The sequence below is a fragment of the Ptiloglossa arizonensis genome, chromosome 1 (assembly GCF_051014685.1).
Source record: "Ptiloglossa arizonensis isolate GNS036 chromosome 1, iyPtiAriz1_principal, whole genome shotgun sequence".
In the NCBI taxonomy this organism is placed as follows: Eukaryota; Metazoa; Arthropoda; class Insecta; order Hymenoptera; family Colletidae; genus Ptiloglossa; species Ptiloglossa arizonensis.
The window spans coordinates 5,968,540-5,985,441 of record NC_135048.1 but is presented as its reverse complement, the minus strand read 5'-3'; the positions used below and the strand labels follow the sequence as shown (position 1 = coordinate 5,985,441).

Genomic DNA, 16,902 nt, shown 5'->3' with positions numbered 1-16,902 from the left:
AATGTCAAACGCACAATGGTGAAGCTTTCTTTTAATAGCATTCTTAAAATTTTCTTTTATAATATCGAAGCATTGGATTACACTATTTAAGAAAGAATACTAAATGTGTAACAACCGTGAAACTTTTGAAAATATCTTCAAATCGGTAGAATTTTTTCAAAGATAAACAGCAAACATCGTTAAAAATTATTACCTAGATTTTGTGATCGATATATTTCAAAAGCTTCACATTCATATATTGTACAATATTCTCAGCATCGGGTAAATTACTGCCAAAAGTGTTCATGTATTTTCAAAGAAAAAATAGTATAATTGGACCAGTTGTTGCTGAAAAAGTTCGACAATTATGTATAAAATATGTTTGCGTAAAGGTAATCAAATCTGGAAAAATTCAGAAAAATACGAACGAATTATTTTTGAATCATATAGTTTCTCCATATGAAAAAGTAATTAATTTTGAATGATTACTGTTTTCTGGAGAAAACCACCAAACCCCGAAATATGCAATCAAAAGTTCATCGGTGAAAATGGTTTATTCATCTACACATTAATGATTATTCTACCAAAATGTACATCACTTTCCAAACCTTGCGACGTATATTTCTATAAACGTATAAAAAATTATGTAGCGCGATTTTATAAACGTACATGCATTAATTCATCAGCAATTTCGAGCCTGGATTTATTCAAACATGATTAAATATGCATAGTTTGCTTCTAAAGTAAATTTAACAAGAGAAATATTTTTGAAGGTAAATCAAGTTGCTTTCCCGGATGACGTAAAGCTAATAAATGTCAGTGTAATAAATAATCCTTCATTGTGTTCTGGCGTTAAACATTCTTGTATTATTTTTTCACTTACAATAACTATCCTTTTAAATCGTACACAATTGTCATCGCAACTGAAATTACGGCGGAAGAGAAGCAAAATAAGAAATGAAAAAAATCTTTATTTAACCAAAATTGGACCGTTAAACTTTTGATTTACGAGACACGTAATTTGTCACCTTCTCGTCGCGGTTTCCATGTAGTTCACCTATACTCATTGTACATGACTGAGTGTGTAACTTTAATTAATTATAACTTAAAAATGATCGTCCACCTACGACTAATATTTTACATATATCGTTAGAAATATATATTCTACCAACCTACTAGAGATCGATACACTTGGCGTCCTTTCCTTGCGAGTAACGTTACTCTTAAGAATGAAAGAAAATAATTCCATAGAGTATATGACCCTTTTAGCAAAGAATGTCTTGCCATCGTGTTGAAAAAATTTATTAGTTGCCCTACCGAGCATCTTCTGTAGACGCTGTTAAGGTGAATGGATTCTATATGTCTGCTCCTAAAGGACAGTGTGCTATGGATTCGGCTCAGCTGTGAGAACTTCACAATTTGAAGGTTCTAGGGATTAAGAGATATAATTTATCACCAGATTCCTGACCTTTGTATACATCAGTTACAAGAGTAAGAAATTGCAAGAAGTGATGTGGATAACTACTAGGTTGTTCGATAAGGTTTGTCGTTCGATAAAACTTATTGAACAGTATACTACTAGGTTGCTCGATAAGTAATGTCGTTCGATAAAACTTATTAAACAACCTATTACACGATAATCTGAAAGACGCTACTACAACACTTGTACATTCGATCGCAGCGACACAACGATTCTGCGCACCTATATCGCGCAGCCGTATATATCTCTCACATCTTTTTGCAATTACCTTAGCACGTCAGAAGGAGGATGAATAGCACGAAGCACATCATACGTCTCTAACCTGAGGTTACCGTGTGCACGTTTTTCTGTAATCGTGTGTACGAGGAGTTCACGCTTGAAAAATGATGGAACGATCGATTAAACGTGCGATGTACCGTGGTGAAATGAGAATAAAATAACAAGAATCGTATACAGATCAGGGAGAAAGAGGGCGAGAAAAGCGATAGAATGTAGTGCGTACCTCAATGTGTCAGACCAGATCGTACCTTAGGGACGGCCGACGGAAATCGAGCGCCTCGAGGTCGGACGGCTCTCGTCTGCAAAGCGAGCAGAAAGCACACTGCAGTGTATTTTTAAAGGCTTCTCGGAAGTCACGGTTGAAGTACGCGTAGATCAGCGGGTTCAGCGCAGAGTTCGTGTATCCGATCCAGAAAAGGAGCGCGATCACGACGTTGGGACACGGACAGGAATCGCCGCAGAGGGTCGTGATGACGTACCTATAGAACAAATGATCGCATCAAGAGGCATCTATAGACGAACACAGACTTAGGAGACAAACAAACGTATCGTAAATGAACAAATGGTTCTACGGTGTGGGACAACACGGTCAATGTGGTTAAGAAACGTTAAGATCGTCGATCGACTGTATTTGCACCGAATAGAGTTCAAAGTATCTTACTTGATGACAGACTATATGGTAGACACACTCTAGACTCGACAATTAATCTGAAACGCAATTCTTTTTCCAAGAGTTTGGAAACTCTAATAAAATCTCGATCTAAGTGTATAGGTACACTAGTAAAACAGTTTGGTGACTGTCACGAAGAAAATGCCTCCCGTTTAACTGAACGAAAGTCAAGTAGCTTCTGTTCAGTTACGCGGGATGGTAATGTTATGTTCTCGAATTCGATTGTTCTTATTTCAAATCACCTACATTTTGCATTATGATAACTTTGAGATGGAGTATATTGAATTACACTCAGAGTCAAATTGTAGGCACGTAATCTTTTTTGCAACCTAGCTGTACTATTGTTTCTCGAGAGGAGTTGATAAAGAGCCACATTTTTGTAGACAACGAGGATTGTGGGCCTCCTTGAAAATTGTCATTGAGTGTCATGACAGAAGGATTTGTGGTTTTGGACTCTGTCTCGTTTTGGGAAGAGCCTAGATCGTAATACGTGTAATCTTCGTAGCTAATGACGAATCATTAGGAAGAATTTAAGGCAGTAAGACATCAAAAATTAATAGGATACCAAAAGTTTCGATGTTGAAACTTCCACTTTAATGGAACGAATTTAACGGGATTAATTTCGGGAGATTTACCCTTGGAAGGATTTTAAGTCGAGATTAGATCATACTCATCAGTTCGCAATGAAACGAGATACTTTGGGGAGCAGTTGAATGTACAAGATTTTTGAACCATGAAATATCGTAGAATACTGTAGTATAACGAGAGAAGTCTACGAGAAGAATTTATTTGATACATTGAAAGAAGGGTACATTGAAAGATCTTCGCGAGAAGATAGGATGTTACAGAATTTGTTAGGAAAGTTTGAAGGAGCAATCTGCTCGGTAGAAGTTTCGATTAAATAGGGGGAGCAGAATGGTGTGTTTTCAAAGTTAATGGCAGCTCGTATTTTAAACTGCACGAAACTGGGACCTCTGAGATTGGTGTAGCGATAGAAAAATTCAATCTTTATATTCGATACTTGAAAAGACACGACGATACATTGAAAGCTGGGTAAACTGAGAAACGATTGGGAAATAATAATTCTCAAGAATGCTCTTCCATGAGCATCGCAATGAGGATGAGTACTATTCCACGCGATCTGTTATCTCTGCAGACGTATTTACTTAATTGCATTTTAAACTAACGAGATCAATTGACTCCATTACGTGAGCATGATGCACATTTACGTCACACAGTCTTCGTCATCTTTCATGTGACATGGCGAACGAATTACTCAAGAAAGTCAACAACTCGGGGGAAGAGGGTACGCGAAGAATATTTCAACGGTGATAAATTCAAGCTCTGCTTCGTAACACCCACTGACAGAAACGAGTGACCCCGTCATGGAGAACTCGAAGCTCGAATGCTCAGACGCACCACAAGAAGAACGGCAACCAGCACAGTATGAAGGTACCCATGATGATGCCTAACGTTCTCGCAGCTTTGTGCTCCCTCTTCATCTTCATGATATTCTTGTCCTTCGTGGGTGTGTGCAGATGATCGGTGCTGATCTCGTTTAGAGTTAAAGTCTTCGAAGAGCCCGCATTGTTCAACTCCCCGTTCAGATTGTTCAGATCCTTGCTGGGTCTGTGGCTAAGCAACATCACGTTACCCATTCTGCTGTGCATCTGCTTCTCCTGCCTGTTGGCCTCCTTGAACACCGCGAAGTACGTGAGTGTCATGATCGTGCAGGGTATCCAGAACGAGATGCTCGACGAGAATATCGCGTAGACCTTGTTCACCTTGAACTCACAGAGGTCGGGATGCTTGCGCCGGTGCATGCTGTTCTCGACGGTTGTGTACCATCCCATAAATATCGGCATGAACGAGATAAAGGCTGGCATGATCCAACAGGCTAACAGCATGTAGGCGGCGATTCTTTTGGTCATGATGATGGGATACTTGAGGGGTTTGACGATAGCCCAATACCGATCCACCGAGATGCACATCAGATGGAGGATGGAGCTGGTGCTGAAATAGACGTCTAGGGAGTTCCAGACGTCGCACATGAAGTAGCCGAACAGCCACTTTCCAGTCATCTGAACGCTAGCGTTAAACGTCATCGCGAACATCGCCACTAGCATATCAGCCAAGGCTAACGAGACCACAAAGTAGTTGGTAATGATGCGTAGCTTCCTGTGACGCATCACGGACACCATCACTAACAGATTACCGAACACGGCGGTCACGATAATGGACCCGAGGAGGCAACCTTTTGCGATGGTCGCCGGTACCGACCACTTAGGCTCGTTCGAGTAGGTGCTGTTGGCGAACTGACCCTCCTCGGTCGATATGGCGTTCAGCAGGGTCGTCACGTCCACCGAGGACACCTCCGTTGGCTCGGAGGTAGTCGCGATCGTCGTCATGCTCAGCCTCCGTTTGAACCGCGTTTCCCTTGGCCTTGTTCCTCTTCTTCGGCCGGAAGAGACTCGACAGCGGCCTTAGGTCACGGACGTGCCGACAAGCCGACGTACCAGGTTGGCCTTCATCTTCGTCGAGGAAAGGGCGTTGCCTCTTGCCAAGTTTCTTGTCCCCCGGGACACTTGCCAACGTACTCTCCAATACGGTGATCGCGAGTGCTCGCTTGGTTCAGCGAATCGAGCCAACCGTTCGGGGGATGATCTAGGACAACCGTGACTGAAGAGACTCCTGAATTGTCTTCTTCTACATGTTTAACGTGGCCGTCTCAACGGTGACCTGGAAACAGAGATTCGAATCGATTAGATGTGTTTTGGAATGTTTGTTAACGCTGGTATTATGGAACTACTTCGGAAACTATTGTATTATTTACAGATTGTTTCTTTTTTCATCGATGATGTGCATTCACAGAAATCGTCTTGTAGATAAATCGGGGGAATATTTTAACGAGAATATCACGATTAGAAACAACGTGGAAGAATTCGTAACCTTTTTATTTCAGATACGACGATTCGGGACGTTACCGGATGTTTTCTAGGTTAGATTTACAGTATATAGTTGTAACCTGTCTTTGAGCTGAAAATTACATCGTGGTTAAAGAAATAGTCTTAAAGTAACGATACGTAAGGATATTCTATTCCATTTATTGTAATCTATGATTTAAGAAAGGAACGAAATCGATCCGACGACTTCGAATTTAAACGTTTTTATATTTTACTTCAAGACTTTTTTCATAAAATTGAATATACTTAAGAAAGGAACGAAATCAATTAGATTTCTTCAAATTTAAACATTTTTATATTTTACTTCAAGATTTTGTTCATAAGATTGAATGTACTTTATCTCATCTGTATTTTTCTTAATGCTTCGTTTTATATGGTGTGTAACTTTTGCGATGTGCTTACTTGCAATGTTAATGACTACTCTATCGCCAATGGTGATTTTAGTGAAACAGCTTTACGTTATTCGAACATGATACGCTCTTATTATCATTACGATTGAGGTATTCGACACGAGGGGTATCAAGTATTCTAGACGACCCACTTTATTCGATTTGTTTGTACTACTTGCTTAATCTACTCAATCCATTACAATCATTCGAGCTATTCAATTTATACAGTCTGCACGGCACTACACTATGTCAGCAGATTTATTTGCTCCTAAGTTATCTCTTGTCTGAGTCGATGTAGACGCCCAATAAAACGTCCTTTACGATTTGGATCCGTCTATAGACTTTTGTTCCCATAATTGTATCTTTTCCAGGAACTCGACTTTACGATTGAACCGATTGTTTTACGTTTTCCTGGTTGTATCAAAATCTCGTTCATTATCAACAGTATACAATCTTGCAAACATCGAATATCGATTAAAAAATTTCAAACTGAAATACTTCGAAATATTAGAATGAAATTGACTCGCTGTAAACCGAGATTAATTGCAAACTCTTTTAAAGTTCAAGATCGATTTAAAATCACAATCTATGCTCGACTTCATACACAGTAATATCTATCGTGAGATGTAATAGAGGAGAAAAGTATGACCTTAAAAATTTCGAAACAGAAAAAGTAAATTTAATAAACAAATTTTTACCGTAACCTATTCACCATGTGATATCGATCGAATTACATTCGAAACATTTTTTCGTATCGTCGAAAATGAACTAGATAACTCGATGTTCCCTTCTTGATGGTGCACCCTTCATTTCTGAATACTGTACTCGCAAACAAGAAACATTGTCTACCAATTATTATCGCGTGAAAATTAATTAGAAAGGTATCGATAAATGTTACCAGATCACTGTACCGTTAAACTCAATTGCAAGCTACGTCGCATCGATGAGGAATAGTTCAATCGCAAGAGAATTTCTAATTGGCCCCGGAATGATATTAAAGAGTAATTATTCCGTACGACAAACGCTCGCAGCCTTCCAGATCCCAGTCTGAAAGTGACTGTGAGCGCCCCAACCCTTTGAAGTGCTGCGCGAGTTTCCCGATTGTCACACCACTCGAAACGAGGACGTGCCGGAAGAATGAGTAACCTTGAATGGAACCCTCTTTTTCTGCCGCGTCATCTGCGTCCCTAGCTCCGTTGACCGTGTCGCGACAGGGCCGTGTCAAGTGCACTCCCGTTCCGTCCGTGTAATTTATGGTCCGCTATTTTTGCGGTACATTTGGGTCAATTATTCCGACGGCGGGCGCGGAACGCGATTCTGCCTGTGCGCCCGATGAAAAACGGTCGTTCTCTCTTGGTGTCTCTCGAGAACGCCACTTTTATTCCTCGATGAAAACGACATCGCCACCGGTACCAGGGACTCGCGTTTCGGCCAGCTTTGATTACTTCGCTTGTTTTCGCTTTGTCCTTCGAGGTTTTGTGTCCTGACCTTCTGCCGCGTCTACCGTTTCCAAACGGACGTTCTCTTGATCCGGGCGTGATCTTGGCGCCACGTAGTGGAAATCAGCCTCGAGCAATGGTTTCGAGCCGTGTTTGTCCCATCATCGGCGAACTTTATGAATTCCGATTTATACTAGTTGCCTGTACGTAGTCGTTAGTAGGGTATCAAGTATCCATTGACATCTTTAATGGTTGTTCGCATCTATCGATATCTATCAGTTGTCTGGATCTGTTGACGTCTACAGGTTGTTTGCATCTACCTACGCCTATTGGTTGTTTGCTGTGCCGGTATCTACCGGTTATATACATGGTTGTCTGTATCTACTGACATCTGTTAGCTTTCTGTATCTACTTGGGCAATTTGTATCTAGTAATATTGACGTCCATTGTGTAGAAAGGATGATAACCTTCAATTGTTTCTAATGTGTTGTATAAGAACGGGAACGTTTCACGAACAATGGTCTTTCTTAGCGGACTTGAGTTGCAAGAGATATAGACTTCTATCATCTAGAGAACATCGTAGGTTTTCAGGTTTCCTTCGTGCTGTGTAGCGAACGGTTGCACTGTAATCATTGGTCGATACATATCTGATGTTAACGATGGAAGCTTGAACTAGACCCGATTAACTTTATCGTATAAGATACAGTATAGTTCTTGACTACCCCTCCTCTCCTACAAAGTACTATCCCTTGCAATGTAATGCTTGGTCGATGAACATTTTGTGTCAATGTTGAAGAGTTGGAACGTAATCTTCACCAATGTTGACATATGCTTTGGTCACCATTCTAATTCATCCATTCTGATTTCTATAATCCAGAGCACTATAGCTATTGGTTGTTTCTTGTTTTCAATTTTCAATTGCCGCTTCTACTTTATGTAGAATTATTATCGAACATACAATATGGTCGGTGTTCCTTTGTAGGCATGAAAGAGTCTTTGCTAATGTTGTTTAAGTTTATGGAATCCTTTAAAAACTTCAATCATACTTTACTTAAGCCATCGTTCAAATAATCGTTAAAATAAACGTTCGTCCAAACACACGATCGTATGAAAACGTCTTCGTTGCGAATCAATTTTCATTCGTTATAAATCGTTCGATAAAAATTGCCTCCGACTCTGTCGGTTCGCGCAAACAAACATCGAAGGAAATTCATTACGAATGAAATTCCTGATATCGCCACGAAAGGGATCATTTATCTTCCTTGGGACACTTTATCGCCCATCAGATTCCTCAGAAAACTTCCATCCAGCAGTTATCTTCACGAAGACAGTTAAGCGACCACGTAACGCAACTTTGTGGCATAGAAATAACGTCATCGAGTAACACTGACAGCCCCTGACAGACAAGAAATGCGCTGACCGTAATATGTGCCACCCGAGGCGACATTGGAAAACGTGACCTTGTAGTGGCGTCGACGAGAATGAACCTCGAGGATGCCATCTTTCTTCGGCGTGTTGGTATACGGCAGCCGAGGACGAAGATAACCCTCGTTCGCGAAGATTAAAAGAATGTAAAGCTAATATTAGACCTAGGTTGAAACTGCTTCGTGTCTAGGTTAGGTCTGGCTCGCTTCTTCTGCGTGCAGTTTCGTAGATTCGTGTTTACCGAATGAATCGGTCACTGGGCTCATTGTACGATTGTATCAATAAAATATGGTCAATTTGAACAAACATTTTTTGAATCTCTGAACATTTTTCAGGAAATAACTATTTCTGCATCACCGAGTAGGTTAGTTTTAAAAACAACGTCGGATGAACCTCGTCTTTTAATTTAGTAAAGTAATTTAATAAATTCAATAAATGAGATACTTCTTTTAATTTGTTAATGAAAGTTTTAATGTCAAAGATGAGCACTGAGCCAATCAGGTCCATTTTAAAAATAAAAATATAAGTACTCACTTCAATATTTACTGATTAATTATACAAACGTTTCAAAAATGACTAATATACGTTTCAGTAATTTTATTAATTTTATTTTATAAGTGGAATCTGTATTCACAGGGAAAGTAAAATCGGTAAAACAAAACACTAATGGTTACTAATTATTATATTAAAATTAACCTATATATATTGTACAACTGTTTAGTATAAACTGATAATTTATTCCTTAACTAAGAAAAGTAAAAAATTTGATCAGAAGGCATTTAACATTAAGAGACACCTGAATATAATAAACCCTAATTCCTAATCGGATTCTTGCTTTAGGTATACCAAGTAAGAAGATTATACTAGATAGATTCACTTCATCAGAAAATAATTAGATTCATGTCGAAGCTCTTAGTTGATTAACACGTAACGAATATATCATGCCTGAAAATTCGAGGTACGAATCGTGCGTATAGTTGCGCATGCGTAGAGGTTCAGGATGAAAAATAAATCCAACTAGATATTCGATTTGTTGCACGTTGAAAGCAATATGAATACATTCACCAAGAATATTTAATTTTTCAATTGAACCACTCAGAAATGTCGATAGATTTCTTTATACAAAAATAATAATAAACGTTAAACACACTATTATTATCTAGATGTATCTATAGTTATTTTTAATTAAAATCATTTGAAACTTCCTGTAAAAGTAATCGTTACCATTGATATATGAATAATTGTAAGCAGCTTTATGGAAAATTACACGATAATGGTAAGAATTGTTTCGAGATCTAATTTTCTACCGGGAAATGAAACTGAAAGACGGAGAGAGAGAGAGAGAGAGAGAGAGAGAGAGAGAGAGAGAGAGAGAGAGAGAGAGAAAAGGAGAAAAATCAAAGAAAAACATCAGTTATTGAAAGTAAATTTTTTCAATTGATTCTACGTGGGCTGCAAGTTCCAATTTAATAAACTGTTAGCATAACCTCGTTAGTAGGAACAGGATTGCATCATCGTTGAAAAAAATTTGATGTCAGCCCTCGGGAAAGATAGTGATCAATTTCAATTTATCTTCTGTTTGGAACGCGCTTCATTCCTGCAATTGCAAGCTACATCCGCAACACGATATCCATTTGTTCTATTTTATGCTACGTGGAACCTGATTTTTCGGCAACGTGTCCAATTGATCTCGCAAAGTCCACTTTACATTCCACCCAGGGAAACGACCGAACAATTAACGTTCTTTTCTTAACCTGATTTCGTTGACGAACCTCCGCAGCAAACGATTCAAGAGATGGAAAATTGTGTCCACTTTGAAAACGGTAAGTTTGCACGTGGAATCCTTTATCGACTAACGACAATTCCCAGAAAGAAATTTTTTTGAAAAAAGCATTATCTACTTTGGTCCAAAATAATTATTCCTTTTTACTGCTACCTTGATCTTTCTTAATACGATTTATCTACGTGACAGTAAAAACAACTCCAAGTATTGTTAACGTTTCAACCATTTTATTCTGGACTTTTTTTCAGTAACGCTACAATAAACGATTAATCCGAAAGAAAGTATCGTATGTCATAAAAAGAAATACACAAAAATAACATAATTTTAAAAATTAACTCTGCGTAGAAAGTATAGAAATTTATTAGTTACGGACAATAATATTACACTTTTATTAAATTTTTATTTAATCTCTTCATATTAAAAACGAATTTTTAAGATTAAATTAATTTTGACGCCTAGAGATTACTGTAAAACTAATTGTCTACATTGTTTTTATTTTAATCGTAAGTTTAATATAATATGTTTTTTAATAAAGAAGTCAAGATGGTGTCAAGGTCCATAAAACGAACATTATTTTAAGAAATTATTTGTCAGAAAGAATGCATCATTTTTTATCGTTTAACTACTACGAAGAATTTTTGCGAGACCTTCACTGCTTCTACAGATATTGACTTTTACTGGGTACGCGATTCACTCTATATACAGTCCGAGGTCTGAACAGCCATTTTAAAGTTAGTGTTCAGCATTCGAATACATTGTAATCGGGCTTTACTGAAGATTGTATATATCATTCATTTAAATTCGTTCTCGCCTCAATCGTGTGGTAAAATGTAGATCAAGGAAAATCTTTTGGAACTTTAGGTGCAATCAAATTTCATTTAAACCTGTCACCCCCGTTATGCATAACTTGTCACACTAAACACGAACTTTTTAATTTAAGTATACGTCAAGATCAATTGAAAAGTATTTCTATTTACTTACCCTCTACTACATTCTAGATATGGTATACTATTTAATAAAAAAATCAAGGTGATCTCATGATGTGTAAAATTAACGCAAATTTTAAATAATTATTATGTCACGAATGATGTATTCTTTTTTATCATCAAGAATTTTTGTGAGCCTATTGAATCTGCAAATATCGCTGATCTACGAGACATACCCGGATGTATGACAATTTCCTATAATCGGATTATATACAGTTCTAGCTTTGAAAGTTACAAATTCATAAATATCACAATCCGATTTTGAAAATTTCATATTTCGTCAACGCAAAAGTTATAATTCAATGCAGAAACAAGCGTTTGTTTTTGCACAAAATTGCAAAATTGCAGAGTTTTTGCAAAATTTGTACAAATCTCGTTTGTATGCGCAAATCCCTGATGCTTAAAATGCAATGTTATTGAACAAAGTATCTACGCCGACGCGATAAATTCGCCATGCCTGGCTCGCAACGCGACCATATTTATTCGTGTTTCGTTACTTCTAGATTTGTAACGTGTAACGTTACGTGTACTGTGAGTCACTGTGTTCGTCCGTAAAAAATGATCACCCATAGGCTACGTCCAACTGTGCAACATTCATTCTGCTTTTCTCTCTTCACAGACCATAACTCAGTTTCGCGGTAGTGACAAACATTTAGAGTTGGAAAAAATTTGTATACTTTGGTATTCAAGATTTAGAACACACGATGTTCTATAATATAATATTTCTAACTCGAAATATTCGATCGAATTTTTCTTTGGAAAATAAATGTTTTTCAACCCAATTTTCGGAAAGTTTTGCAAAGTCTCATCTCGAAACTAGAGTTACGAGACTTTTGACATTTTTGATGAAATTTATAAAATCCACTTTTCAGAATTAAAAAAATATTTGATTATTCTTCAAAACTCATACACAGAAAATGTTTCAGTCTGAATCAACAAATTCCCAAATCTCTGAATAACAATTTTTAGGAATTGAAAAAATTTTAATTGGACTCCAATTTTTAACAATTCAGAAAGGTTTTGATCTCTTCCTTTCAATGTTCATAATACTATAATAATCTCCAATGTTCAACATTTTTAAAAATCGATTGAAAATAATTACTGAAAATTGTAAAATTCAAGGCATTTGTCTTTTAAATTTGTTTGAATTCTATTGATTTTATTTTTGACGGTTTCGAAAATACTTTAAGAATTATAAAAGTTGTCAAAGTTTATAAAACTGCATTATTAGACAACAAACAATTTTGTAACTTTGCTAATTATATTTAGTAACTTCATTAATTAGATGAATAATTGAGTTGAAGAAAAAGTATTCTCGTTTCTTTACAGAAATTTATCATTTACAGAATAATCAATATATTCACATTTCTCTTTAAAGATCGTATGTTAAATATCAACTATATATTAGGTTATGTATACGTTGTGCTTAATCAGCGCCATCTATTGAAAGAATGAGCTCTTTTGTCCAACGAAATATTTCCTTCTTCGTTGAAGATTATAAATTCGAATGAAACAGGATAATTCGACCTTTAATCATGCCAATCTATTCTGTCCGGTTTAGTTTAAGTGACGAAGCAAAGAGTGTTTTCAACCTCGCTTAACTCTCTTCGAGTATTATCGCGAAGAATTTTATCAGGCACGGTGTGACTAACTTTTATCACGTCAAAATTCGCTCGATTATGGAAAACTCTTCTTTGAATTTTAAACACTTTGAAATTGTACGCAACGAGTTTCGTATATCTTTATCAAAGTTTACAGTCCACAGTAGAACTCAATTTTGGTATGTGTAATGCATGTTCGCGTATACGAGAACGTCAAATTTAGAGTACATAAATTCTGAACAAGTTACGTTTGTGGGCTACTCGCGTAAACCCTTCGCTCTAAAAGTATTAACTCTGATTTTATCGATATAATGTATCGAAAAATATAAACTCGAATTTTACCGATATCGTTTAATGGAAAGTTACTATTTATTTTATTTATTTAACGATTCTGTTACCCAAATGTAAGTGTACAGAAAATTTTCAAGCGAATAAAACAAAAAGTATATAAATCCATATAAAGTACAACTGTAAAGTGTTGTTATAAAAATAACAAGTAACAAAATCTGAATCGTCGAATCATTTAAAAATAGGATAGACAGCGATTTGTTGTTCTATTTTCTTTCTTATTGACGCAATTATTACATATACTCTCACTTTCTACTTTGGTTTTTTATTCCCTTCCCTTTTCTTTATTTTGTATTATTCCATTGCTTTTTTATTACATCCTTTTACGGTTAGGTTAATAACAATATATAAATAAACTTCGCTCAATTTCCTTAATTTCCTTCTTGTCTCCTTTATTCTTGCTTTTCGCTCAATGCTTCGTTTTTTATTGTATAGAATCCTGGTACGATAAAAACCTATTGTTATTATTATTATTATTATCTGAAATCGAGGTCAATAAGAATTCTTCTTGTGTATGGAGTCTAGCTGCGCGAATCGATGAGTATACATAAAAATAAACAGCGAGGTGAATGATTCCGTTGCTCGAATCCGGGATAAAAATGATCACTTGACAGCGGGAATTAGAGTACGCTCTAGAAGCAAAAATAGTATAGACAATACGTCACGAACGAAGAATTATTTATTATTTCTAGAATAATACGTTTTAATAAAGTATCGCGAAATGCCAAAGCGTTCACAATTGTGACCCGTGATTCATTAATACCTTTTCAAACCTCGGCTGCACTCATTCGCGAGAATTTTTAAAACAAAAAAAATTTCGGGCCACTCGTACCGTGCGTTCCCGATTTCAATGTGTTGAAAGCCCGTCTAGCAAATTTACTTCACCTCCCCCCCCCCCCCTCCACCCCGGACAACAACAGCAAGAAAACAAAACCCATTCAGGTCTGTGCAGCGAGCAACAATGGAACAACAACATTGGTTCCGACAACAATGCGTAACACGGCGGCGCGCAAGAAGGATGGGAAGTAGGTATGTAATTAGGGAGTGGATCGATGGAAATCAAACACAGCTGTTCCGAGTATTTCGTTTTTATATATTAAGGGGTGATTTCCACTTGGGGAACAATTATTTAGAAAAATGTAAATACTCGTGGATACATTTAGTAACTTTTAATTGTACATGAAAATCTTAATGGATCTGTCTCTTGCTTTTACGTGTATTTATTTTTCATTTTTGTAAAGTATTGTGTTGTTTTTCTTATAAATGTATAAATTCTTTTCACGAATGTTGGGGATGACAGTAAATGTTGCGTTTAAAAGTCAATAAGTGAACGATTCTTCGTTTGATCAAAATCGTCATTTTTATTCGAAGCATTTAGCAAGCATTAATATATTTTATTGTTATAAAAATATTGACTAAATTTTGTTTACGCAAAATATTTTACATATTCTCAGTCATGATGCGTCCACTGACCGAGCAAATGTATTTTTACTCTCCACACGATTGTAGCTGTTCCACAGATACGAAATCGATAAAGCATACAAATTAAAGGGCATGAGTGTGACTATAGATTCCTACCAGAATACAAAATGTAAAATACGATTTAACAAAACGGTGGTATTTTAAAATCTTTTTTTCCCAAAACTACACTTTCCACGTTCACGAATGTTGTTACAGCCTTTGTGCTGTTAATAATGAAAAAGATTTCTCAAAAGAAGGATACGTTTGATACACCAGTACTAGCAGAGCACGTATGCAAATATGTTGAGTGCTCTTCCATCGCACCATAGAATGTTCAATCTACTAGCAACAGTGTGTATCACTAGTTAACCCTTTGAACTACACAATTGTTCACACACTGTATTTCTGGAGGTTGAAATTAAATTAAGGGAATTTGATGAAAGTGAGTTGGTGGTTACTCTCTTGGTAAATTTAAAACAATGGAAACACGTAAATGTGGTATTTAAAATATTTGAAAAATTGTAGAATATTTTTTCGGTACTGATCCTATAAAATTAAAAATAAGAAAACATTTCTCGCAAATTAAATATTACTTAATACTTTAAATAAATAATAAAAATCATGCGGTAAGTAACACATTGCTGTTTGTTTTTTTTCCCCGTTAATTTTTAACATTAGATCCGAAAAATACTCATCCCTTTCGTAAGGGTAACCCGAATGTAACAAAATAATATTGTAATCGGTATTTCGTGTCTCGATAAGTCACCGATCTCGTGTCCAAGTAGATATACCAACCATGATCAGACGGTACAGTATTTCTTCCACTGCTACGAGCATGAAAAAAGAATTTTCCACAATGCCTTGCCTCGGTCACTCGGATTGAGGAAAATGGCTATTTTCACGGCTGATGGTATAAAATTCTGCGTTCGAAAATTCCTGGAAAAGTGCGAGTCGGAAAATCGCGCCACGTAAGTCCGGCTCGTCATGTAAATCGCGCTCGAACGTCGAATATAAGTAGAATTCTCGACGATAGGGCCGACCAAGGACAGCAGCCTCACGGAATTTCCAAGATCAATGACGGCTCGGCCTCGCGCCGCTTCGTCTCGTCGGTATTTAATGAAAATTTCTCGCATTTCCCACCGTCCACGACCGGGGCTTTTGTATCGCCGCTAATTTCGTCTCCCCAGTCGCATAAATCCATTCCGTGGCGTCCTTAAGAACGAAGGCGGGGAATTCCCGACCTGTTTTCGGAATGGAATCCTCCGCCAGCGACTGCTCCTCGTTGCCTCTCGATTTATATCCGGACATTGACTCCCAATCGACGTGAATATTCTCTTCAAATAAAAACGAAATTTCTCCAGTCACTTGTTAAAAGAAAAATATTTGTTCGTTTTTCGATTAGAGAACCACTGTTTCTTTTTAACATTGTTACGAAAAAACGATTTTTATTCGCTCCGTTGAAAATAAATATCAGTCACTGGACTTTCCGGAGCAACGTATTATTTAATTAAAAAAATTCTATTCAGGAAATTTAACGTTTCGTTCGGAAGTCGATAGGGTTTTTGATCAAGAAAGCAATATTGTGAACTAAACAATTGGTTAAGAAATCACGTATCCAAGATGGAAATTATACATTTGTAAAATAATTGCTTCGTTTCTTACATATTGACGTGCTAAATTATTATACAATCAGGTTTTACGGTAACAAAAAAAACACACCAAAATTTCTTGTTTCCATTGTTGGATAATTTAAATATTGAGAAATATATTTTTGAAGTTTTAGTTTGAAACTTTAAATATTAGAAAATTATAGTTATATTTTAAATGGTAAACTTTGGATAAGAAATTGATTCCTTAACTTTAAACTATAGCTATTTTATTATAAGTATTGTGGACTACAATACCGGAAATACTTTCCTTTAAAAACGAATCAAACAAACAATAACACGAAATTACCAACCTTAAAAATAAATTTCAAAAATAACCTTATATACGACACTAGTTCTTCCCCTTAAAGTCAATCGAAATATGTTTATTTTTGTTTTTAATGGAACGAGTCATATTAGATTTATGAAACGAAGATCAAAATACCATCGTAT

At 36.5% G+C, this 16,902-nt stretch overlaps 1 protein-coding gene across 3 annotated transcripts in view; it reads right to left on the bottom strand.

Annotated features, from left to right (window-relative positions):
- The window catches only part of LOC143145038 (octopamine receptor beta-2R), a 109,996-nt gene that overhangs the window by 11,565 nt on the left and 81,529 nt on the right, over window positions 1-16,902 (bottom strand). For 2 of the 3 annotated variants that reach the window (XM_076308046.1, XM_076308055.1), the window contains 2 exons: window positions 3,828-5,147; window positions 1,987-2,217 (listed from right to left, as the gene is read on the bottom strand). In XM_076308046.1, coding sequence (XP_076164161.1) covers window positions 1,987-2,217; window positions 3,828-4,816 — 1,220 coding nt within the window. In that variant the 5' untranslated portion in view covers window positions 4,817-5,147. Of the gene's footprint in view, window positions 1-1,961; window positions 2,218-3,827; window positions 5,148-16,902 lie in introns of all 3 variants that reach the window. The other variant, XM_076308059.1, reaches the window with a different exon arrangement.